This window comes from Castor canadensis, chromosome 13 (assembly GCF_047511655.1).
Source record: "Castor canadensis chromosome 13, mCasCan1.hap1v2, whole genome shotgun sequence".
Classification (NCBI taxonomy): domain Eukaryota; kingdom Metazoa; phylum Chordata; class Mammalia; order Rodentia; family Castoridae; genus Castor; species Castor canadensis.
Window position 1 is genome coordinate 4,284,699 of NC_133398.1, and position 26,068 is coordinate 4,310,766.

Consider the following 26,068-nt stretch of genomic DNA (forward strand, 5'->3'; position numbering starts at 1 on the left):
ATGAAATCCTACCCAATTTGCCCTTCGTGCACAGAAGGGAAGGTATTTAAAATCCACCAAAACCATGCAATCATCTTTGAGGGTCTTAGTGAAAGTTGCATGGTATGTACACGTTTGTCTTCAGGTTTCTTTTTTGGGAGATTGTGTTGGCTGTCACCCTGGTGCGGTTTCATGTGACTTGTGGAGAGCAGGTTAGTGGTTTCCCTCCTTGCATCTTAAAACTCGTTCCATTATTAGTGTTTCAAGTCTCCTACTTGGCCATGGTCACCTGTATCTTGATCAAGTTCAACTGCTGCCCATGGGACCTGGGGCTCAAGTTTTGGAGAACTGTTTTCCAACCTGATGTTGGTGCCCTGTGCGGGGATGTTTTCCCATATTCTTTTTCTTTATTGCTTTAATTAGATTTAATAAGGACTAACCACCAGAATGGTTGCTTTTAAAACATTAAGTAAAACTGTCCTATCAAAGTGATCCTGCCTTGTGAGAATTCCAATTTGTCCTTATCAGTATCTCTATTTTTATAAGTGTGGTTTTTCATAGTGCATATTTAGCACATTGGTCAGATTAACCCCCTTTATTGCTCTCTCTCTTCCTTCCCCTTCCCCTCCCCTCGTTTCCAACAACTCTCAGTGGGTTGCCTTGTGCCATCTTCATGCATTGGCACAATGTATTTCGGTATTTTCCCTCATCCTTTTCTTTCCTTCTCCCCCTCCCCCTTGTCCCTCCCAGCCAGCCCCATGATGACAGTCATGTCTTTATATATGTATGTATTATCTATGTGTATTTTAGACTAGATTCTGCATATGGGAGAAAACATGTGACCTCTGTCCTTCTGAACCCGTTTACCTCCCTTAACATTATGTGCTCCAGTTCCATCCATTTTCCTGCAAACAGCATGATTTCATTCTTCTTTATGGCTGAATAACATTCCATTGTGCATATAAATCACATTTTCATTATTCATTCATCAGTTGAAGGGTATTTAGGCTGATTCCATAGCTTGACTATTGTCAGTAATGCTGCCAGAAACATGGGTGTGCAAGTGTCCTGGCTTACATTGGTCACCTGTGTTTTGACTTCTGTTCCTTTGGATATATGCCCAGAAGTGGTATAGTAGGATCATATGATAGGTCTACTTTCAGCTTTTTGAAGAATCTCCATTCTGCTTTCCAGAGTGGCTGCACTGATTTACATTCCAACCAACACTGTGTCAGGGTTCCTTTTTCCCCACATCCTTGCCATCATTTGCTGTCGTTTGTCTTCTTCTGACAGGGGTGAGACCAAATCTCAGTCATTTTAATTTGTATTTCTTTTATGGCCAGGCATGTCGAACACTTCTTCATATATTTATTGGCCAGTGTTGTTGTTCTTCCAAGAACTGCCTGTTCAATCCATTTGGCCATTTATTCATGGGTTGTCAGTTGCTTTGAAGTTGAGTTGTTTGAACCCCTTTGGTATTGTGGTTGTTAATCCTTTGTCAGATGAGTAGCTGGCAAAGATTTTCTCCCACTGTGTAGCCTGTCTCTTCATTCCAATGACTGCTTCTTTTGCTGTACAGAAGCTTTTTGTTTGATGCAGTTCCATTTTTCAGTCTTGGTCTTATTTGCTGAGCTATCTGAGTCCTGTTCCAGAGGTTGTTGCTTAAGCCTGTATCTTCCAGTGTTGTCCTGTTTTCCAGTGGCAGTTTCAAAGTGCACTTTCAGGTGGGCTCATGATCCGCCAGCAAGCCTCACAGTGTGTTTTCAGAGCCATAACTTGAGCGAGGCCTATGACATCCTATGCCAGATGGAAGAGAATGAGCAATTTTTAAAATGGAGGGCCCAAAGGGGAAAACTTGGTGAACTTTCAGAACCGGCTGCAGCCTACCTCCCTCACTCCCATCCAGTTTTCCCAAGTTTTCTTTCCTTGGTGTGATTTTTTTCCTTGGGACTGAGTTCTCTCTCTGAAGGTTGGGACAAGTTGAAAAGGGTATATGAAGCATGGCACACTCGGTTCACCCCGCTTAAGCTTTAAGTGGGTCATCATGAAGAATCTTTGGTGTGAGGCAGGAATTAGCTTCCCTGTGTGCAGTGCTGGTGGATTTCTCCCCCATCTCTTTGCTGCCTCTTCCTTTTCTTCTTCCTCAACCCTGATGCTCAGAGTTGGAGCCCTCACTGGAGTGGAAGCTACTCTGACAAAAGCTGGACTGCAGATGGGACTCCAGACCTCTGGTGAATGAGTTCTAGATATGCCTCGCCTTCCTCAGCACCTCCTCACGGAGTCTTCCTCTCTTTCACTGAAAGCAAAGGGCAAAAGCCAGAACCTGCCACAGGGACTTGGGTTAGTTATATGGGATGTGAGTGGCTTCTACTTCAGCACATTTAAAAATGAAACCTTGCTCCAGGACTCACCCAGCCTGGACCTTGCTACAGTGAGGATCAGGAGGAAGGGAAGTGAAGTCAGAGCTAAGTTCAAACCTGAGTGGGGAAGAGCAGAATCAGTCCATCAAGATGAAAATAAAAATAATGGCGAGACAGCATTGGTTGGCATACACTGTGTGCCAGTGGCCACACCAAGCTCCGAGGCCCTTTCCCAATGACTGAACAGCTAACTGTTCAACAAGGTTTTCAGTGATGTAGACTCCAGGGCACCTGGTGTGTACCCACAAGTGTTTAGCAGAACAGAGGGCTGGAAGGGTTGGCAGGCAGCAAGAGTGGTGGTCATGCCTGTCTGCTGTAAGGGGCTGTCACACAAGAAACCTACCCACCAAAGGAAGGGTAGTACACTGTCTAAAGGACAAACAGGAAATGCATGAGGTTCTGGATGTCTGGTCCATATACTCTCCCTCCTGCTGCTGAAGAAAGACAACCATCAAATGCAAACTCTGATGGCTCTGTAGAACCCGGCCCAATTCCCTGATTCCTGGAGTCAGGCCCTAGTTCTCGGGTGCAGCCAAGAAGTGGGATTGTGCCCTCAGCCCCACACGATAGCATCTGAGTGTTCCCTGAACCATACACATAATGCAAAATTATACTTGGTGTTCACAGGTTAATTTCTTTCAGATCTCACTATCATGGAGACTTAGTGGTTTCATGATGAAGGGGTGATGATGGACTGTGGAAACAAAAGCTTGAAATTTACTTGGTGGGTTTCTAGACTCTTTTTTCCTCCTTGTTTTGGTCACAGGATCACAATTTCCTGCCCACAATGTGAGCCAGTATGTTATAGTGGAATGTTGGCAGAGCAGAGATATTGCGGGGGTGGGGGGGAGTTGGTCCATAGAAACAGTGGCTGCATGCTTTCTTTCTCCTTGCAGTGTCCTTGGGCTGGCATCAGTGACACTGCTTTTTTTCACTGCAAGGGTTTCCTCTCCATTGCCATGTCATTCACCAGCATCCTCTGAGAAGCATAGCTTTATCAATCCACAGCTCCATGGAGGCCCTGGGCTGTGTGTTCCTCTGTACAAATGTGCTCAGGATGGCAGGAGTAGGGGAGAGGCTACAGAGGGCCCCGTGTGGGGCAGCACAGCGAGTACACTCTCACTGCCCCTTCTTTGTAGGGTTGCTTGATGCTGCTGTGGAGGTCATGGTTGATTAGTTGGTTGGCGTGACTGACGGAGGGCACACGTGGACCACCTGTCTGCAGGCTGAGTGGCAGTGTGGATATGGAGCATATCCTGTGATTCCTCCCACTGCAGCCAGGGAGAGAAGCAGATAACCAGGATGCAGGATTGGGTGAACTTGGAGCAAATGCACGCAGATTCGGGAGCAGGAGAGGACAAAGAGGCATGGTGATGCTGGAAACGGAGGGGAACTCAGAGCCGCCAACAGCATCACTCTTCCCAGGCTGAGCTAGTGCTAAGTCAGAGGCTGGAGGCAGAGCAAGCAGAGCTCTAAGACTGGCTTCCAAGAGCTGGGAAGACACTCAACAGCAGGACAGGACACAGGCAGCCAGTTTTTCATCCTTTCATTCTTAAGGTCTTAGTTTTGTTTGTCTTTAAAGTTAGTCAGCAACTATTAAAGGCTTGGTGTATGCCAGGAAGCTGAAAAAAACACTAAGCACCTAACCATTTATTAAGCACCTGTTGACTACAGTGCTAGAACCTTAGATATATCATTGCATTTCCTGCTAGATGCTCTGAAGTCCAGGCACTGCCCCTCAGTATTCCCACTTTGCAGATAAGGAAATAGTCACACAGCTGGAACGTGGGGTCAACACCTTAGTTGATAGGACTTTATTGGGAAATGAAGTGGGTGATTTTCCACATTTTCTCTCCTCAGCTATAATCTGTGACATATTGACCATGCCTAATTTTAATGAAAACTATGCCAACAGCCTATAATATTATAAGTAAGAGTACTGGTTAGACTATGAAGGCAGATGTGTGTTTTATTGGTATGTCTTTTATTGATTGAGGCTTTGTGGGATTCATCAGAGTCTAGTCTGGTGACTTCTTACTCTCGGAAGACATAGCAAATCTTCTCAAATTCCCCTTTTGGTTGGTTGGTTTGGATTTTTTTCTGGAGCAAAAGCATGGGGTCTGTCTCTCTGTAAACAGAATACAAAGTCATGAGATGAGAAGGGACTTAGGAAGTGACCCTGGCCTCAGGTGAGTTGGGAGCGACTGTCCCCAGGGAATTGAGACAGAGGGTTGTTGCGGCTAAAAGAGGAAATACAGGTGCTATTCTGATGAAAGGGACCAGTCATGCTGGAGACAGTGAGACAATGGGGAAAGGACTGGTTTGTGACCAGTGTCAGGTGAGAGAGAAATCACGGTACTGTTGATTCAGAACTATGTGGCTTGTTGTCACAGCTATCCCAGTGCCCACTCCCTTGCCCCACAGGGACTTCCCCTTTCTTTTCATGATTTCAGGGCACTGGCAGGATGGAAGGAGGAGAATCAGGCTGTGTGAACCACCACAGGGAAACCATGATGTTTCAGTGTCCTTAGAAACAGAGCAACCACGCATCCTGGTTGGCACCTTTTTTCCGTGCATAATAATAGAATGTCTTCATCAGACTATGAAGCATGGGGTTTCCCTGCTTGCTTAGAAGCTCATTTTACAAATGAGGTCCCTGCCTCAAACAAGCCCAAACAGCTAGTTAGGGAGAGTCTTAAGTAAGGGGGCTGGTTAAGCAAGAGTTGGGGGACATCAGCTAAGTGACAGTCAGCTCACCCCCCAGGTGTGCTGGACTCACTCCTAGCCCAGGGTCCATTCTGCCGATGTCTCATAGGGCCACACAGTGTGGTACCTGTGGTAATGTTATGCCCCCATGAGTGGATGGGGAGGGAGGGAGGGAGGAGGTGATGGATAATAAGGCATCTGATGATTGTTTACCCACATGCTGGATCCAGGTCAGCAGCCCAGGTGGCCCCTGACCAAGAGTCTCCAGAGGGGGAGCATAGTCCCTTCAGGAAGAGTGGCCTGGTCAAGCAGGGGCCAAAGGCAAGAACATTTGGCAGTGAGTCTGCAGGAGCTGTCGACTCACTAGACACTTCGTTTTGACTGAAATGAATCAGTCCCAATCCCAATTAGTTAAATCTCTTCCCTTGGCTGTGTCTGGACACCAACTCCTCCTTCCACGATTGGCTCTTCGGTTTCTTATGTTGACTTCTGCAAACTTAAGTAGGATTCCTTGAAAGCAGACAGAGAAAAAGGATGGTTTGCCTTTCTCACAATCATAATTATGATAAAAAAGCTGGTTAACTCTAGCTCATTTTTCTGTCACCAGGCACTGTGCTTGTTTTGTGCTGTTGCTATTTGTTTGTGTGCAGCTCCTTGAAATTATTCCACCAACCACACGGTAGACTGCTGTTGATGTCCCAAGTGTGCAGGGGAGAGTGAGGCCTGGGGGTGGAAGTGACTGGTTGAAAAGCCACTGCTTTGGGCCACCACAATAAACTGGCTTCCTCAAGGGTAAATCTTGTCTCTATGTAAGAGACATACATGGTATACAATATTTGGGGGGAAAGGACCCTGACTGATGTGTTATCTGTATCTGCCACTTTCATCCAGAGTGCTAGGGTCTGAGCCCAGAATTAAATGTGAATTTGCAAAGTGAGTGACCCTGTAGCCAGTCATGTCAGCATCATCCCCACCCTGCCTGGGATGGAGCAGTGTGTATGTCCTTCCAAGGACTGGCTCCAGGGACTTCATGGACATTTGATTTCCAAGGGCCATTTAGCTACTTGTGAACTAATAAAAAGCCTGGGAGCATTCCCATCTGTGCTTCACCACCCTGGAGATCACTGGCTTTTAACCTGAAGACCTGGGATTCACGACCATCCCGCTTCACACATGTCACTGATTAGCAGGGGTGGAATTCCACAGTTTGTTATTTAGAAAAGTCGCTCCTGCACATTTCAAGGTGTGTGAGCATCCTCAGCATTGCACCAGGTGGAAGTCAGATCCAGGACAAGGTGAGAGGTTACTCATCCTGCTCCTGTCATACGCTTCAAACACAGCAAGTGTCACACACTGTTTGAGGTTAAACTTTGAAATAAAGATTCTTGCTAGCCACCTTTCAGATGAGTTGCTATGGAAGGCTTTCCAAGATTACATGGCAGGCTAAGGTTTCCCTGGTTTTTATTAGCCAAAGTAACTGGTACCAGGCAGTTTGACGTGGTTCCCCCTTCAGCTTCAGCAGGAGTTTCACTTTCCATGGTCTCAGTGACTGAGGTCAACTGTGATCTGACAATATTAAATGGAAAATTCCAGAAATAAACATTGTAAGTTCTAAACTGCACAGCATTCTAAGTAGCACCATGAAACAGTGCGGCCCACCAGGGGTGAGACTCATTCCTTTGCCTAGTGCTGCCCGGCCTCACTTCTCAAGTCAACCGTGGTGTCATGCAGCTGGTGTTCAAGTGACCTTTCCTTACTTAGTAATGGCCCCAAAGTGCAAGAGTAGTGCTTCTGGCCATTTAGATGTGCCAGCAGGTAGCCAGAAAGTACTTCCTCTAAGTGAAAAGATGAGCTTTCTTGATAAAGAAAATAATTCATATGCTGAGGTTGCTAAGCTCTGACAGTACAATAAAGTATTTCGAGGGAGAGCCCACACCCACAACTTTCATTATAGTGTATTTTATAATCATGCTATTTTATTGTCAGTTGTTAATCTCTTACTGAACCTAATTTATAAGTCAAACTTTATTATGGCTAATAGACATAGAAAAAAGTATTATATATTTGCATATATTATCTATCTATCTATCTGGAGAAACAGAGAATTTAGTTCAATGCAGTCCCAGATATCCACTGGGGTCTTGGAAGGCATCCCCTCCGGATGAGGGGGATAGCTGTAGTCTCATTGCTCTCACTGATTAGCTTTTGAAGATGTCATTATCCCAAACTTGCTCTTTTAAGATGCAATTCTTTCCTGGCTGATAAAATATCTCTTTTTGCATGTCAGGAACCACATAATATTTCATTAGGAAAAGAGGTGGGGGAGTGATGCTTTTGTGGCATTTGCCTTGGTTCTGCTTTGAGCCAAGTAGATCTGATTGATGGAACCATCTCCAAATCTCCAGTCTCAGATGACCTCCGTGGGGCTCTGCAAAATCAGCATGCAGTTCTGGGGGTGGGGGTGGTGCCTCCCATGGAGCCTGCTAGAGTCTGCAGCTGTGCCTGGAGGCCGGATCACTGGCGGTGCTGGGGAGGACCCAGGGGAGCGCCCACACTCTGGCTGTAGCATTGGGAGGAATGGGGAGGTGAGGAAGGGCAATGCATCAAAAGGCAGCAGCCCAGAGGGCAGCAGAGGCTTCCCACACGTGGTGGCTGATTGTGCTTGCTTAATAGTCAGGAGGCCAAAAGGGCCAGTGTTTGCACAAAGCAGGACAGTCCAAGCCTCATCAGGCCGCGCTCTATAGCACCTCTCCACGTTCCCTAGACTACATGGCTCCTTTGCTTCCCTTTTTTTCATCCGTGACATCTGCTCGGTGCTTGTCCCTCCTGTGATACCATGCCCCTGCATCTGTGCAGACCTCCAGCTCTGCGCTGGCGCACGGAGTGCCCTGAGCATACGGCCTTTTTGATGTGTGATAAAACAGAACCGAGCCATGGGGGTATGGCGAGTGCAGGCATCAGAATATCAATTAGCCTGCTCTGAACAAAGCTGCGGCTCCAGAGTGGGATAGACATTTCACTGAAGTGTCAGGAAGATGGATAATGTATTCTAATTAGGAATTGACTGATGCCTCTGCATCGAGCCACTCCTGGATGTCGGACCCAGGACCTAGTGAGGCCAGGTTGTCAACATCTTAGGGTCGGGTCACAGCACTTGTTAGATGCTCTTTCCTGGTTGATGGCTTTTTGCTTTGCCAAAATCTGCTGCCATTGAAGTGTTCTCAACCACAATTACCATTTCCCCCAAAAGTACAGTGCATTTTGCAACTGGGCAAGTCACCTCTCTAAATGCAAAAGAAGCTCCCTTCTGAGCACTAAGCCTGTGGCTTCCTTTTTGAGGGTGTGTCAAGAACAATTGTCCTCACACGGAGGCCTCAGTCAAGGCACTGTCCCAACTAGGGGGAGTGATGTAGACCCACATGGATCCTCACAGGGATGAGAGTCTCCATGGCTGCCTTCCCTGTAGGATAGGGGGCTGCTCCAGGGGTTCCTTGGGGGCCTCATTGCTCAGCACTTGGGTGACTGTGCCACCTCCAAGTCAGAAAAAGCAGACCTAGAGATCTGGTGGCCTGGGACTCACTTCAGCGTCCCTACCATCCTCCTCCTAAAACCTCACATCCCTATAGAATGGCACCAGCAAGGCCAGGCTAATCATTTCCTGGTAATTGGTGAGAGCTGTTCCCCTGAACAGTTCTAAAAGCTTTGGATCACATACTGATATCCACGTGGATATCCACGGCAAATTTCTGGGTAAGATTATAATGATTGCTCCATGATGCAATATTAAAAGCAGAGGTCTTTGTCAGTGCTGGGTGAAGATAAGTTCCAGCCTTCTTCCAGCTTCAAAAAGTGACTCGCAGCAGAATTACCATCCCTTGTAGCAGAACAGTCAATGGGCTTATGATTCCTCCCTGCTCCAAATGGGGACCCAGATTTTCTGGGGGTAGGAATTTAGCTAAAGTTCAGAAAATGAACAGACTCAGCTTCTGGGCCTGTGAGTGAGGCCCACAACTGGATGCTAGGCCCACTTGCTGTGGAGCCGTACACATCTGCAGGCATCTGCTTTTGCTGAGAGCATCAGCCCAGCACTTGGCTGGCTGTAACAAGGACTTAAGGGAGCAAAAGGCTGGTAAAAAATTTTTTTGTACTTTTGCTTCATTAGTTCCAGAAACTAGGGTTCTGAGGCTGTGCTTTCCTGGATAATTTAAGAAATTAATGAAAGCTTGCCTGGTTTTTCCCACACTCTTCAGGCTGTAAATTTGTTTAGCTTTTTTTTTTTTTTAACTGTCATTAGAGGCTGTTGCAACCTAAATATTTTAATGTTGAAGAAATGCGGGCACTTTTTTTGTTTTTAACGAAAGACATCTCTTGCCAGTACCTATCCCTGTGTCCTGGAAATCAGGAGGTGTGGGTTGTGAGGGCCTTGGAGCCTGAGTTCACCCACATTAGTCCATCCTTCAACCTCAGCAACCGAGTTCTTGTAATGACTGAGTGAGAGGAGTCTCTGACAAGGGGGCTTCTTTTGGGGAGCGAGCATCAGCAATCTTACCTTCATCCTGACGTTGCCTGTCCCCCTTCACTGCAAAGTGGACACTTGAAGGAATTTGTTCCCTTATTCCACTGTTGCAAAGGTCACCTTAGTGATTTACTTGGATGTCAAGTCTACAGCATTACAGTGTGAGTGTGTGTGAGTGTATGTGAGAGAGAGTGAGTATATGTGTGAGAGTTTGTGAGTGTGTGTGTGTGTGTTTAACTCTAGACTCATGGGACTCGAAAGGACTTTGTTTAATGTGAACATGGCCAAGGGACATAAGAAAACAAATGCAAGCAAATGGGAGGATAATGTGTGTCAACTTGATACTATAACAGTGTCACCTCATGAATAATCTATGCATTTATGTCATTCCAAAATCCTCGTGTAATTTCCATTTTGGAACTTGATGAAATACTTTTTGATTCTTACTTGGAATAATACATTTTTGTAAAAAAAAAAAGAGAAATGGGAGCATATTCTATTATGTATAACAATAAGTAATAAAACAACAGAAATTGAAAAGTTTTTAAAATAGTTTAATAATCTACAGGCAGAAAGAGGCCAGAGTCAAGGTCGTAGCAGCATTTAGACTACAAAAAAAGAGACATGAGAGGGGAAGGAGAGGCTTTTTCATAGATGAAGTTGGGGAGCTGGCAAGCCACAAGGAAACAAATTAGATCCTAACTTCATGTCATTCACAAAAGAAAAATGTGGTCTATTAAATATTTAAGTGTAAACAGTAATGACATAAGAGAACGTGGTTTAAATTTAAGTGAATATTTATTAGCTTATGCAGTGGGAAAGACCTCTTATACATCCACAAATACCAGAATCCAAAGAGGGAAAGCAGTGATTTGCTGAGCTGAAAGTCAGTGTATTAAAAAGAATACTGTGCACAAAATTAAAAGGTCAAAGACAAATGTTGGAAAATGTCAGAAGCATTGTTTGCCTCAAATGGTTTGTGGTGGTGTTTGCCAAAATGGGTGAGTATTTTTAATATATAAAGAGCTCTTGTAAATAAATCAGAGGATTAACCCCAAGGGGAAAGTGACTAGATGTCATGGGTAGACATTTTGGTAAAGGAAAAGATTGAAATAGTCAATAAACATCTGGAAACATATTAAGCTGTACTAATGATTAAATAAGTGTAAATTAAAGCAGCAATGGTCTCTCTTGCTGGACAGATTCCCCCAGGACAATGTCCACATGAGCAGAGATGCAGGCAACAGAGGCTCTGTCACTGGTTGTGTAAAGTAGCCAGATGAGTCTGCAGATGACAGGACAAAGTACACCAAAGCCACAGCAGAAGGTACAAATTCTAGAACTTTACCTTGAGGATATTAGATACACACCAAGGTATGTGTACACCATTTAAAAATAGTGGCGAACCTGGCACCAGTGGCTCACGCTTGTAATCCCAGCTACTCAGGAGACAGAGATCAGGAGGATCCCCATTTGAATCCAGCCTGAGCAAATAGTTTTTAAGACCCTCTCTTGAAAAGAAAAAAAAAATCACAAAAATGGGCTGGTGGAGGGGCTCAAGGTATAGGTCCTGAGTTCAAACCCCAGTATTGAAAAAAAAATAGTGGTGAAAACCTAGAATGAAAGCAATGGGCAACAGTATTGGACCAGTGAACACTGGCAGGTCAGTTCATGCCATGCCAGGCAACTGTGAAAGCTTCCTAGGAAGAGTGTTTTATGGCATGGGGAAATGGTCAGGAAATAACCTTTGCTGCATGAGAACCGACTACAAAATAATATTAGAGTGACTGTGTAATTCTTTCCACCCTTGCCTCCAGTGGGGGAAGATATCTGTTTGTGATGCAGGGGAGGGGATATATCAAAAAACTTTAGCAGTGACTTCTTAGGATCCTGTGGTGTTCTCAGGGACTGGCATAAGAATTTCAGCTTCTCTGTCTTCTACATAGTACCCAGTGGTTGTGTATTACTTTCACAGTCGGATTTGAAGAGTCAGTACAGACACCTTCTAATCCAATGCCCAGGCTCTACCAAGAAGGGGCCTCATGTCTGGGGGGTCTCAGCTTTGTAGCAAATTAGCTATAGAGCGGAAACCCGAACCCAGGTCTCCCAAGGCATCATTCAGGGTTTGTTCTTATGGGAAAATGGAGTTTGTTTTGATCCAGAGATTTCTTGCCTCAAGAATCCCCTATCTCAGCATTGCTCTTTAGGAAGGAATTGGGAATGTGAAAAGAGCCGTTTGCACAGAGGTGTTCATCATGATGTTATTTAGGACAGTCCAAATTGTTCACAACTGGCCTGGAGGTGTGGCTCATGCGGTAGAGCGCCTGCCTAGCATGATCAAGGCCCTGAGTTCAAACCCCAGTGCCACCAAACAAGCAAACAGAAAAAAGTCTGTGAACACAGCCAGACTTTCAGCTGTGGGCGGGGCTAAGTGCCCATGGCATGCTTCCCGGCGGGTATTCTGTCACCACCGGAAATCCATGACAACGTGAAAAATGCTTGTGCTAGCTCTGATAGGTGGTGGAGAAACCAGGACATGAAGTGTGTATGCCATCATTACAATCAAAACATAGATTTGAAAGGGAAAACTATCTGAAAGTGGTTAAAGAATGGCATGGAGGTTCTCAGAAACACTTTTCAGTCCTTCTTTAAACCTGGTATATTCCTTTTTAAATAATTCACAGAGTCTCAAAAGGTCACAAGCCCCTCTCCAAACCTTCTCTAGGGCTGGATCCTGGATGGCATCCCTGAGACTCGGGAGCAGGCACTCATGATCCAGTCCCTGGGGCTCATCCCCAAGCACATCAGTGAGTAGCCCAAGGGTCCCCGGGGCTGAGTTGGTGGGGTGGGCACTGTTGTGTGTGCACAGGCAGACAGACAGGTGTGTACCCTGCACTTTGTTGCTGCCCCCCCGCCCCCCAGATCCTCCCCTGGGACCAGCTACCACCCAAAGGAAGGTTTGAACAGCCTGTGACCCACAAGAAAAAGATGGGCATGTTGTTAAGAAAAGTAGGGTTTTATTTTTACCCTGGCGATTCCTCGTCCTGGGAATCTCAAGTCGGAGAAGTTGTGTTTAGGAAATGATTGGAAATGTGGCCAAAGGGAATGCACAAGGATGTTCATTACGGAGATTTATGATGGAGAAAATTGTTGGAGGGGGAGATGTCCCATCAGGGCCTGTTCTCGCTTCTGAGAGAATGTTCTTTGTGTTTTGGCACTGAGCAGGCATTTCTTTTAAGGGCTCCCAGGGATGGATAATGGTGGTTGTTTTAACATTATACAGCAAAAGTCCATGAGGTTCAAATGTGTGGCATTGCTGTCCAGCATACCTGATTTTGCTCCTTTTGTCTCTGCCCAGTCATGCTGAAGGCCCCAGACACGGTCCTGATTGAGAGAAACTTGGGGAAGAGGATCGACCCTCAAACAGGAGGTATGACTGTCTGTGCACCCCCTACCCCACAGTTCACTGAGCACTTGGTCTGCTCTTTGGGTACCCACAGAGGGTACAAAGGAGGCCGCAGAGTAGTGGAGGCTCAAATTCCAGAGTCTGGCTCTGAGCTGGAAAATGCTGGGAAACCGGACTTCCAGCAGATGATAAAACAGAGGCCCCTTAGGTGAAGGGAGGAGCTTCGTTCAGGCAGCACCAGACTCCAGTGTGGATTGTGTTACAGGGCATCTGGGCTGCCAGTCTCCCTCTGCTGAGCTTGCCTCCTGACACAGAGCCTCGGGGGTGTGTCCCCATCTCTCTGGGAGACTGCAGCTGTGGTCTTTGCTGAGTGCACAGAGTGAGGCATGTGCATTATCTGGGGACTTGGCAGGTGCCCTGGGATGGGACCCTTCAGCTGATGTGGAAGACCAGACAGTTCAGCAGGGCCCTAGGGCGAGGGGAAGGTGGGGAGTGCCCTTGATCCACTTGGGCTTGTGTGTTTCTGGCTCTGACCCTTCCTAGCAGTAGAACCTTGGATTCTTCTGTGAGGTTTGGGTTCCTCATTTGACTTGGCGGTGAAAACACCAAGCCTACTGAATGCTCAGATGGCCATGAGGGTGAACTGAGCCTGCAGGTCTGTCAGAGTTCCTGGCCCGGGGTCCAGTGGCTGCTCTTAGCCCTGAACTGTCTTGTTACTAATGGCAATATTTTGCTATTGTTACATGTAGTAACAATGACATTAGGAAGAGCTGGTCCTGAAGCCACCCTTAGCCCTGCTTACCTGTTGAAGTCAGCCATGCCCTTGGAGTCCCACCAGATGGCAGCTCCCACAGCAGCCTCCAGGCGGTGAGGAGAGGAGGGGAAGTGAGGGGACTCTAACTCTGCCCCCTCTGTGCAGAGATCTATCACACCACCTTCGACTGGCCCTCTGACCCTGATGTCCAGAACCGACTAGTGGAGCCGGCAGGCATCTCGGAGCTGGAGACAGCTCAGAAGCTGCTGGACTATCACAGGAACATCATCAGGATCCTTCCTTCTTACCCAAAAATCCTGAAGACCATCAGTGCTGACCAGCCATGCGTGGACGTCTTCTACCAGGGTAAACACACAGGTTGCCTCATCCCCACCATCTAAGACCAGGTTCGCCAAACACATCTCCCTCCTCCTGTCAGCAGCCCTCAGTCTGGCAGTGGCTGGTGGCCAGGACATGCCTGGGACCCCAGGAGTCAAGTCATAGATGGGGCCTAAAACTGGAACGACACTTGTGCCTTCCTCCCAGGTGCAGGTGAAGATGAAGCGAGAATCTCCAAACTACGAGTATTCACTGCCAGGAGCCTAGCAGCTGGCGTAGGGAAAGGGCTCAACACACCCGACTTCATAATGATAATTATTCAACATCCTGTCTAAAAGAGGCCAGGGGAAGCTAGAATAACTCCGTCCCATGTAGCTGAATTCTAATTTTAAAAGTCTTGCTCTCTCAAAATCCAGTTATCTCTCCCATACATTGCCAGGTAAACAAAACATTTAGTCATTTTGACAAATAAAATGATGCTACAGACATCTAAGACACCTGATGTGTTACAGTATTTTTTCATAACTCTTTCAAATCTCTTCAAGTAAAGCTATTTTAAGCAGAGTGCAGTGGTACATGCCTGTAATCCCACCACTTAGAAGGTGGAGCAGGACGATGGAGAGTTTGAGGCTGCTTGAGCTACACAGGGAGACCCTGACTCAAAAAAGAAAGGTTTTGTTTTGAGTGGGGGTGGTTTAGCTCCCCACAGTCTCCCTGCCAGTCTGTCTACCACCTCGTCTCCCCTCCTGCTGTAGACTGGCTGTTGCTCTGAGGAGAGCATTGTTCTTAAAAGCCACCAAACACTAAGAGGTGGCGTCTAGAAAATGACATGGCTTTAAAAATGCCAGGCCTCGGCTGCCTTATAATTTTCCAGAGCTTTTGCATCTCAGAAGGGTCTTTAGTGGCAAACACTATGCTCTTAGGATAAACATCCACATGTTTATCTTATGCCATGATTCTGAATTTACACATTAATTACTTCCAAATTACTTAATTAAATCTAAAAGTTCATATGATCGTTCATAAAGAATTCATGCCTGGAATTGTAAATAAAAATGTGAGTGTCTGAATATTAATTATTATTAATTAATAATGTAGAGAGATAAATTAAGAGTTGGAATGGTAGATTCTCTGTGTTTTTTTTTGTTGTTGTTTAATCTCTCTGCAGTGCATTCAGCAACTGCATAGTTCTAAAAATAATAATTAGATGTTGAGACTGTCTGGGGGATCATTACTTCTAATTAACTTCGTTATTTACTGTAAATTAAGAATCATTTGTAAGCAGGCTGCCTTGCCTGTAGTGTATGCACTTGTCAGAGACACTGGATTACAGAAGGCCTGAGGATGGAGAGCCTGTGAGAGACCCTTGCCTGGCTCCAGGCTCCCCGGGGCAGGGGGTGAGGGGGATTGTGTGTGCTTATGGCAGTGGCGTTGGGAAAGTGCCCAGCTCCACCAAGTCTCTGGGCTGAAATGACTCATCGGTAAAATGGGACGAAAATTTTATCTCCCTCACAGTGCTGTGGTCTTTCAAATGAGATGCCCACAGAGCGTTTAGCTTAGCAGTTAATACATGCTAGCCACGGTGGTGATAATGGTAGCCACATGAAGACACTCAACTTACCTGTTCCCAAAAGAGGGGATTGTAATATCGCTAATGATTCATCCAATGAAACAGTCCTGCAAAGATTACTGAGTTCAAAATGTGCACAATGACCTATCCGCACCCCCCTCCCGTCCCCCCCAGCTCAGGACACTTGACAATGTCTGAAAACATTTTTTGGTGGTGCTTCTGACACCTAGTGAGGCAGGCCAAGGGTGCTTCTTAACATCCTACAGGACACCTCATACAAAAAGACCACCTGGCTCCAAATGCCCATAGTGCTGAAGTCGAGAAGCCCTGTACACAGACACCTGTAAATGGCTCCTGGGGGCCATGAACCTGAGAGGCTTTTGGCTCTACCCTTTGTCCAGGAGGTTGGCAAAGGCTGACTGGAGCCTCCTCCCATGATTGGCAGTAGACAAGATGGCCTGAGGCCTGGGCAGGAGGTGAGGCCTGGGGAGGAGGTGAGGCCTGGGCAGGAGGTGAGGCCTGGGCAGGAGAGCCCATCTTGGAGGCTGACTTAGGGGCCAGCACTTATCTGTGGCCTGTTCAATGGGCAGCTCTCCCATGCAGGTGCCAAAAGCCTGTCCGATTCACCTGTTCTCCCACCTCCCTCCTCTGTGCTGGTTCCATGGGAGGTGGCCTGTTTGATGTGCACTAGCTTTTCCTGGGACTTGTGGGCATCCAGTGCCCACACAGCATGGGTCTCCTCATTGTTGGAGATGCCGGGCCTTGTTTCTCCACTTTTCTGTTCATCAAATGCCAGGGGCACTCCACAGGCCAGGGCACGCAGCTACATCTGCCCACAACTATGACCTGTTGCACCAGTGGCTCTTTGGAGACTCACAACAAAGTCATGTCACTGTGGTACAGTTGCTCAGATTCTCCTCCACCAATTCCCAAGTCCTTCAGAAGTCCCTGCATGCTAGGCCCCCAGGTGGCCTGGTGCACTTCATCAAAGCCTACATCTGACACTGTGTGCAGCCAGCAGAAAGCCACACGCACCTGCCCTTGGAGACCAGCCTGGTTAGACACTCAGCCCAGATACAGTTTGGAAGCCCCCAACCCAGCCCTGAATGCTTTTATGTCCTGCCCGCCCTCCCACACCCATTGCGCCAGCCCCAGTTCGACCTGGAGGCAAGTGCACAGTGCTGAAGAGGGATCCCAGGGTAGCACTGACAGGGAAATTGTGTAGCTTTCACAGCCTCCCTACCTTAGTGTCCAGGCCTGATGTGTCACTCCTTCCCTGCTGCTTGGTCCTGGGCCGCGGGTCAGCTGGCTAGAGGGTGTCTATGCTGTAAAAGACAGAGCTAATTATGGCTGTGCAGAGTGAAAGCAGAGGTGCTGTGAGCTGTTTCCTTGCTTTAGCTCCTGGATTCATTATTTTCATATCCTCTCTTTCCAGCTCTGACCTACGTCCAAAGTAACCACAGAACCAATGCCCCATTCACCCCCAGGGTGCTGCTGTGTGGGCCCCAGGGCAGCGGGAAGAGCCTGCAGGCCGCCCTCCTGGCCCAGAAGTATGGCCTTGTCAATGGTGAGTGCACGGAAGCAGCACTGCTTCCAGAGCCTTCCCTGTCTTCTGCCCTCCCAAGCCTTTGAGCAGCCTGTGGGAGGGTTGGAAGGCTCAGTATCAATTCTCTTTCTTGCTCTCTGCAATTACCATTTCCTTAGTCCATCTTTGTAGAGTTACAATTTTTGTCCTCCTGAAGAATATTGCCATAAAGACGTTAGCCAATAACAACATGTCCATAGCCCAAAGAACCAGGAGGTTTTCAACTCACTTCTGATGTCCCTTGGAGAGCTGCTTTCTCTACTGTCCTCCCGGGGTGCCTCTGTCTGGCCCCTGTGGGTTGGCGCCCCAGAGCCAGCTAGCTGCAGCTTTACGTAATGGGATCTGCTGCGGCCTCATTTACTCCCAGCTCACTCAGCTCCTCCAACCCAGGTCAGCGTGTTTACAGGCAAACAATTTCTGAACCAGAGGAAGACTTCTCACTCAGCACAGTTTCAATGAATATTTTACCAGGAGGAGAGAAGGTATTGAAATGAGCTCTCCAGGTCTTTGCCGGGTGGTCCCAGGCGGGCATTGATGCCGGCCTGCGTCAGGAGGATCAAGGGCTAGGAAGGAGAAGCCACAGCAGGTCCACAGAGCGGGGCTGGGGGAGTTGACAGCACGACCCCCCTGCTCCACAGTCCACGTGACCTCTGCTTACTAAGGAAACTTGAGACCTGCACCCCAGATATGCAACTATGCATAGCCACACACACCCCATACACAAACGTACAGAGAATACACGCAGAGGTGTTCATGTATGTCCATCCAGAAGGATCAAGTTTTGATAAGAATGCTTTTCAATTAGGTCTCCCTAACTTAAAATCTCAAAGTCTCAGGGACCAGCCAGGAGTCAGTGACAAAAGGCACACCCATAAAATGAAGATAGAGAACTGAACAAGTACCCCACAAATATGACCAACCTGGAAACGTCTGTGCACTTTAGGATGAAAATGTATCTGCTTGCATCAGGTTTTTTTTTTTTTTTTGAAAAACTGAATTATTCAAATAATTCGTTCCTTTTTTTGATTTCACATCTTAAAAGCATTCTGAATGAAACTTGCAGCAATGCAGGGATGGCCTTGTGGTGGAGAATACACCAGTCTATACCTATAGCTGCACCCACACGTTCACGTAAGGGTCTACGCTGCTTGTCACATGGGGCACATGAGGATGTACGAGGCAAGAGTGTTCTGCGTGAGGGAGGACCTGAGAACACAGCCGCCACACCTTCACCCAGCACACAGCTTTATGAATAATCGTCTCTGGGCCTCATTTTGTTTATGCAGACACGCTCATTCAGGAAAATTGTTTTCAGCTGTGTGTGGTGGTGCACATCTGTAATCCCAGCACTCAGGAGGCTGAGGCAGGAAGATTTCGAGTTCCAGGGCAACCTGGACCATGTAATGAGACCTTGTCTCCAAAAAAAAAATTGCTTTCAGCACATCAGTCATGAAGACATAATAATATTATCTACCCTGGTTTTTCCAAAAATTGAAAGGCTCATCATGGTGTTTGCTTTGTAGTGATAATTGAGCATTTGGAGACTAATTCAGAAAGTTTACTTTTCTTGAAGGGGCTTTTGATAAATACATCAGAAGGTTTAAATTAAACAACTGAAAGGACCTGGGGCAGGAAGAGGCAGGGGAGCATGGGGAGGCTGTGCCTATTGGAACCCAGAGCTCCCCTGGCTGCTCCCCTGGCTTAGGCCTGATCCCCTGTTTATGAAGTCTAAGTCAGGGAGCACATCTCCAAATGCACAAAGTTCATCTGCACCCTCCCTCCTCTAACAGGTGGGCACACAGACAGGCACAACCTTTTGAAAAGAAAAAGCCTCTGTTGATTAAGATGCTAACTGTGCAAGTCAGTGATTTCACTCCTGGGATTTGTGCAATGAGAGATGAGAAGAATCATAAGGAAAACTAGAGGCAGCCTTAAACTCTATCAAAAAGAAACCTGTGAAGTGATTTGACGTCTGTGATATACTGCTAAATGCACAGAAAGCAGGGCACTCAGCTGGATCTTGTTTTTGCTTGAAATAGAATGTTGGTCAGGCCCAGCCCAGTGGCTCCCAGCTACTCAGGAGTTGAAGACTTGGGGGGGGAGGGTACAGTTTTCAAGGCCAGCCAGGGCAAAAAGTTGTTAAGACCCCACCTCAACCCAATAGCTGGGCATGGTTGTACATGCATGTCATTCCACCTATGCCAGAGGCATAAATAGGAGAATGGCAGTCCAGGCTGATTCTGGCATAAACTCAAAACTCTAGCTGAAAAAAAAAAAAAAAAAGCAAAAAGGATTGGAGATGTGGCTCAAGTGGTAGAGTGCCTACCTAGCAAGCAAGAAGCCCTGAGTTCCAAACTCCAGTACCAACAAAAGAAGGAGGAGGAGGGGGAGGGGGAGGGGGAGGAGGAGCAGTAGGAGGAGGAGGAGGAAGTACACTGATCTAGGTTCATAAAAAAAAAAAAAAAAATCTGAGGTGGCCAGTGCCAGAGGCTCATGCCCGTAATCGTAGCTACTTGGGAAGCTGAGACTGGGAGGATCATGGTTTGAGGCCAGCCCAGACAGATAATTTGTGAGACCCCATTTCCAAAATAACCAGAGCAAAAGGGACTGGAGGTATGGTACAAATGGTAGAGTGCCTGCTTTGCAAGTACAAAACCTGAGTTCAAACCCTGATCCCACCAAAAGAAAAGAAAAAAGTCTGAGGAAACAAGCATACACTAAACAGGTCATTTCTGTAGAGTGGTGTGTCCTGATTAGTTTGGTTTTTATAATGAGCACAAATTTTCTAGTCAGACATAACCATGAAGGATTTTGTTAGAACACTATTGTTACTTACTGAGCACCTGCTGTATACAATACACTCTACAGGACACACAGATAGGGCCAAAGGTAGAAGAGTAAGAGAGGAACTTAGACATGCAGCTAAGACGTGTGGGCTCAGCAGCAGATGAGCAAGGTGAGGCCAGGCTGACGCCAGCACAGCCCCAGGCCTAACAGCACCCAAAGCCTGGCTCCCTCACCAGCCCCCTGACAGCAGGTTGCCTTCTTTGAACATCTTCACCACAAATGCAGCCTGCCAGGCTTGAGTGTTTGGGAGAGGGTACTTTTGTGTTTCCTTCACAGGCATTGTTGGGTGAGGTGGTATGGGCCAGGGTTTTGAACCATTCATTCCTTAGACAAGCAAGGAAAGCTATCCATTGTCCTGCAAACGCTGCTTCATCTGCATCCCCTTTTGACAGGCGTAGTTCTGTTACCCTTCAGTTCAGAGCATTTCCTATTTTCCCTGTGGTTTCTTTGGTTTTGGACCCATGTGTTTTTAGAAGCATATTGCTTATTTCCAACACTTGGAGATTTTTCCAGATTGTGTTTTGTTACCATTTTTCAATTTGGTTCTGTTGTGGTCACAGAATATACCCTATTTGATTTGATCCTTTGAAAATTACTGAAACTGTTTTCTCCTTTTGCAGTGCTGGAATCAAACCCAGGGCCTTGCCTCAGTGCTCTACCACTGAGCTACATCCCCAACCCTTTGCTTTTTCAGGCAGGGTCTCACTATGTAGCCCAAGCTGGCCTCGAACTCATGATTCTCCTCCACCAATAAAGTGCTGGGATTACAAGTGTGAACCCCTATACCTGGTGCCCATTGATACTTTTTCAATGGCCCACACCTGGTGGTGAATTCCACGTGCACTGGAAAAATATATGCATTCGTCTGCTGCTGAGTACAGTGCTCTACAAATGTCAACGAGGGAAAGATGTCCTGTAACGTTGTTCAAATAGTCACATCCTTTATGATCTATCTGCTCGTGACTTCAATTACAGAAACTTACATATGTACTAAATATCTCCAACTCCAGTTGTACACTTGTCCACTTTCTGCCAGCTTTTGCTCGTGTAATCTGTCTAGCACATGTACATCAAGAATCTCTGTCTTGTTGACACAGTGGCTCTCTTATTGTTAGGAAGTGGTCCTCTGCCTCCCTAGTTCTCCTTTGCTCCGTCTATTTTGTCTGATATTCCTATGGCCATGCTAACTCTCTTATGATGAGTCTGTACATGGCATGTCTTCTTTAAACTATCTGTAACTTATTTTCCAAATACATGCCTTCTAATGGCATATAGCTGGGGTTTGCCATTTTTAAAAATCTAGTCTGACATTTTCTTTCAGTTAAGTGTTTCATCCATTCCTGTTTGAAGCAATTTTTCCATGCTTGGTTGCAAGTCTACTGTCTTGGTGTTTTGTTTTCTGTTCTTTGTTTCTCCTTTCCTACCATCTTTTAGATTAACCAGATCGGTTCCAGCAATCCTTTTCATTTACTCTCTTGACATTTTAGGTATTTATCTTTGCTTTATTTTGTTCGTGGTTGCTCTGAAGATTAAATACACATCCTTTCCTGGCCACAGTCCTCCTTGCACTAATATTACATGTCTTCACACACAAGAACCTTACATGTGTCTTTTCTTTGTGGTGGTGGTGGTCTGCATTTTACTTGTATATATGTTATAAGCCTACAGTATCTTGTAAATATGTTTGCTTTAAAAAATTGTTGGTCCTTTGAAGAAGTTAGGAAGTATGGGGAGATTTCTGTACCCACATATCAGCACTGTGCACTCCTTGGTTTAGATCCAAGTTCCTATTTGGTGTCGTTCCCTCTCAGCTTAAAGAACTTCCTTTAACATCTCTTTTAGTCAAAGTCTGCTGGTGACAAATCCTCTCGGCTTTCATATGTGTGAAAGTATCATTATTTTGCCTTCATTTTGGGAAGGATTTTTTGCTGCATGTAGAAATCTATGTTAACAGGCTTTCTTTTTCTCTCAGCACTTAAAGACGCCAACTGTTGTCTTCTGACTTGGGTTTCTTCGGAGAACTCAGAGGTTATGTTCTCTTTCTTGTCACCATACATATGAAGCATCTTTCCTCCTCCTCCGGCTGCTTTTAGTATTTTCTCTTTCTCTTTAGCTTTTAGCTCTGTGGCTACAGTATATAAAGCTATGGCTTACTTTGCGTTTATTCTGATCTGGTCTCAGAGATTCTTGAATGTATGGATATCTGTCATTGACATTTGAAATTCTGCCGCCATTATTTTCTCTGTGGTATTTTTGTCCCCTTCCACCTCCTGCCCTCCTGTCTCTGTTTTCTGGAGCTCTGATGGCACGTCTAGTGGGCTGATCATTATTGGCCTCTGGGTCACTGAGTTTCGTGCTTTCCTTCAGTCCTTCCTCCTGCTCTGTACATGGTTTTGATACTTCCACTGCCGTGTTTCCTGTATACTCACTGGTCACAACTCATGCAGTGACTTTTTTCATTTAAGAGATTGTATTTTCCAGTTCCAGCATTTCCATCTGGTTCTATTTTTATAGTTTCATTTGTTCTCTGAGGTTCCCCCATCTGTTCACTCATTTGAACTGTGTTTTCCTTTAAAGTTTAGGAGATATTTACATCTGCTGATTTAAAGTCTTGGCACACTAATTCTGACATCTATGCATCTCTTCGTCTGATTCTAAGCCAATTTCTTCCCTTGGAGAGGGTCACCTTTCCAGATTTTTCTACACGTCAAGTAACTTTCATGTAACATGCTGGGTATTTTGGAGCTCTGGAGCTCTTGTTGAGTCTGGATTGTGTAGGCTGCTTTAAGAATTTTGAGTTTAAAAGACTTGAGTTGTAACAGGCAGCTAATTTACTGGAGGATCAACTCAATCCTGCTGACACTTGTTTTGAGACTTTGTTGAGGTGGGCTGGGGCACTCCTACCCACCAAAGTGTGGTCTTTCTGGACTCTTAGCTGGTGTGTTCAGCCAGGGCTCTCACCTTCTGCTAGCCTCTCCCAGCACCATGTGAATTTCCTTGGGCTCACAGCAACCTGGTAGCTTTTCTTTACCAGGCCTTGTGGAGTCTTGCCCTTCACATGCACAGCTCTGTGGGACTCGGTGAGCCCCATGCAGATTTCTGGAAGTCCTGTGCACAGCTCCGCTCCCTCCATTCCACAATCCAAAACATCCCAGCTGTCTTAGAGCCCATGCTCCAACCTCTGTTTCCTCTGCCCAATGACACTGCTGCTGTGTTTGGGTCTCACCTCTGTGCTGTGGTCTGACAAGTACTGGGAGACAGAAATCCAGAGTGACTAGACTCCTTTTGTGTGTCTTCCCTCTCTCAAGGGATTACAGTCTGTGCCATCTGTATCCAATATTTGAAAGGAATTGCTTCACGTGCTCTACTCAGTTTTCTAGCTTTCTGTGAGAAAAGGGAAGTATGACACCTGTCACCCCTTCATGGCCAGAACTAGAGGCTGAGCCTGGGCTCCATGTTGCACAGACCTGGGGTAAGCTCCAGTTCTGCCACTCACTGACTCTGTGACCTGGAACAGGTTACAGGTTACTTCATTCTGTGTTCTCAGTTTCCCTATCAAAAAGTACCAGGCTATTGATAGGACCGAGTAAGACAAAGGAGACAGCACAGGGCTTGGGATTCAGGAAACTCTCAGCTCCCTCGGCCTTTATTCTTACATTTCTCTTAGCAGGTGGAGCTGCCCACCACTCAGGATAAAGTCACTGCTGTCATTTACATAGTGAAGTAAGCATATCATTATTGAGGATTAAATCTTTGATGATGGTCCTTATCTTAAACATTCATGTTATACAGCTAATTTTCTATGTTTTTCTTTCTTTAGTAGAGGCAGGAAACTCCTTGGCCCTGAGAGTTAGAAAATAAAAAATGTACAATTAACAACTCATGAAAATACAACTCAGGGCTGGAGACTTAGCTCAAGTGGTAGAGCGCCTCCCTAGCAAACGTAAAGCCTTGAGTTCAAACTCCAATACTGCCAAAAAAAAACAGAAGAAGAAGAAAAATACAACTGAAGCCTCTGGCTTTGGCTAGTGGGGCTTTCCTAGCCAGAGGGATGGGAGCCAGTGTTGAGCATTCAGCACCATTGACCAACCCCTCCCATGTGCCAGCATGGCTCAGGGATGGAGACACAGTGGGGCCTGATAGAAAGGGCCATTGCTATAGTGGCATGCATCCAAAGGGTGACAGCAGCGATGGCCAGGTGACTGCAGCGTGGGGCATTTATTTATGAGTTAGTGATCAGCACACCTTGCCTGCCCTCCCTGTGTGAAAATGGACTGAATGTGAACACACACTTGTGGTCCAGTGGCCAGGATAAGCTATTCTCCACCTGAATGTTAATCCTCCTCAGTGGCCCAGGGAGCACCAGGTTCTACTCAGAATTCCAGGTGTAGCTGCAGCTCGCAGGGGCCTCCCTGTTGGTGACATCCTTGTTAGTGTCTCCTGGGCTGTCCATTTTAATGTCTTTGCCAAATGCATTCCTTTTCATTCACATCTCCCTGCTCTTCTTCCCCTTCCTAGATCCTTTTTGATATTGACTTTCACTTGGACACACATCCCACACACAGAAGAACCCTTTAATATTTTTTTCAGTGACCTTTTTCTCCCCTAGCAGTCAGCACTGCACTGGCTTTCCCCCACACCCATTCTTCCTTCTATTTAAAATTTAACAGGTATCTTTCTGTTCCTCTCTCCCTCAGTCTGCTGTGGACAACTACTGAAAGAAACTGTGGCAGACAAGTCAAGTTTTGGTGAGCTCATTGAGCCCTTCTTTGAAAAGAAGGTGACAGGTAGGTCACACTTCCTGTTAACTGCCACAACCCTCCGGGCTCTGTGTGAGGTGCTCAGCATATTTGGGGATCAAGGTCAGGGAGAACAGCTGGGAAACAGAACTGGTTTTCTCATAAGCAAAAGCTCTGGGACTCACTCCTCAGTAAAGCCACTCGGCGCCCATGCCTGATCCCAAAGGAGGTGACTAGGTGGATGTGGTGTGATTGTCACTATGGAACACTGTTTCTCATGAAGGGTTGCTTTCCATAACGCTTAATTTCCAAAGTCAGGGGAGGCCACACAGCTTCCCACATCCTTCATGCTGTGGGATACAAAAATCAGCAGCTGGAAGTGACAAGGTTCAGGTAACTTTCCAAATTTGAGGGCTGTGGTTCCCCAGGTGGGTTAATGGGGAAGCAGAACCAGATAATTTTTCCAGATCCTCACTGTCATCTGCATCCTGGAAGCATTCCCGGATCTGACCACAGGAAAGGGGCCCTCACTCTCACTCTAGTCCAACTTCCTGAGGCCACATAGCAGTCTGTGCCTGGGCTCCGCACATCCCATGTTTGTTCCCCACAGCGGTATATTTTCCACGCATGCACCTCTTCCTCTCTGGCACGAAGGGCTGTGGCGCCTCTACACAATCATGCAAATTCAATTATCACATCTGATGTGGATGTGATGAATGCTTCTCATGAAGAAAATTGACCCCAAGGAGGTGGTCATTCTATCGGGCCATGAGTGCATTGATGGGGACACCCTCTCAGCAGGATGCTGACTCCTAACCCTCAGCTGAAAAGCTCTCTGGTGACACATCCTGGCCTGACTCTCGCAAGTCCCCCTAAGATGTCCTAGTTCCCAGGGTGAAGGTCGAGTTAGGTGGGGTAGATCCATGAGGCACAGCGATCCATGCAGGGGTAGGTCAGTCAGTGCGTGGGCTGTGCTGACATGGAGGTACCTGGAGCAAGGTGGAGGCAGGAGGCATGGCACAGTGTGCTTTGATGCTTCCCAGTCTGGCTCAGATATTTGTGCTGCCCACCAGCCCTGTGGCTCCAAGAAACTACCATGCATTTCTTGAAGGCTTGGCTTCATGATACCAAGATGGAGGTAAGAATGCTCAAAGTTGTCATGAGCACCACTAGTCTGTCACACACAGTGCCCTGGAGGCAGGTCAAG

The 26,068-nt window shown here is 46.6% G+C and overlaps 1 protein-coding gene across 15 annotated transcripts in view; it reads left to right on the top strand.

Moving 5' to 3' along the window:
* Window positions 1–26,068, top strand: part of Ak8 (adenylate kinase 8) — a 128,230-nt gene that overhangs the window by 27,690 nt on the left and 74,472 nt on the right. For 8 of the 15 annotated variants that reach the window (XM_074052915.1, XM_074052916.1, XM_074052913.1 and 5 more), the window contains 5 exons: window positions 12,347–12,428; window positions 12,980–13,051; window positions 13,947–14,147; window positions 17,126–17,257; window positions 24,820–24,909. In XM_074052915.1, coding sequence (XP_073909016.1) covers window positions 12,347–12,428; window positions 12,980–13,051; window positions 13,947–14,147; window positions 17,126–17,257; window positions 24,820–24,909 — 577 coding nt within the window. The remainder of the gene's footprint in view (window positions 1–12,346; window positions 12,429–12,979; window positions 13,052–13,946; window positions 14,148–17,125; window positions 17,258–24,819; window positions 24,910–26,068) is intronic. The other 7 variants (XM_074052919.1, XM_074052923.1, XM_074052925.1 and 4 more) reach the window with 1 other exon arrangement.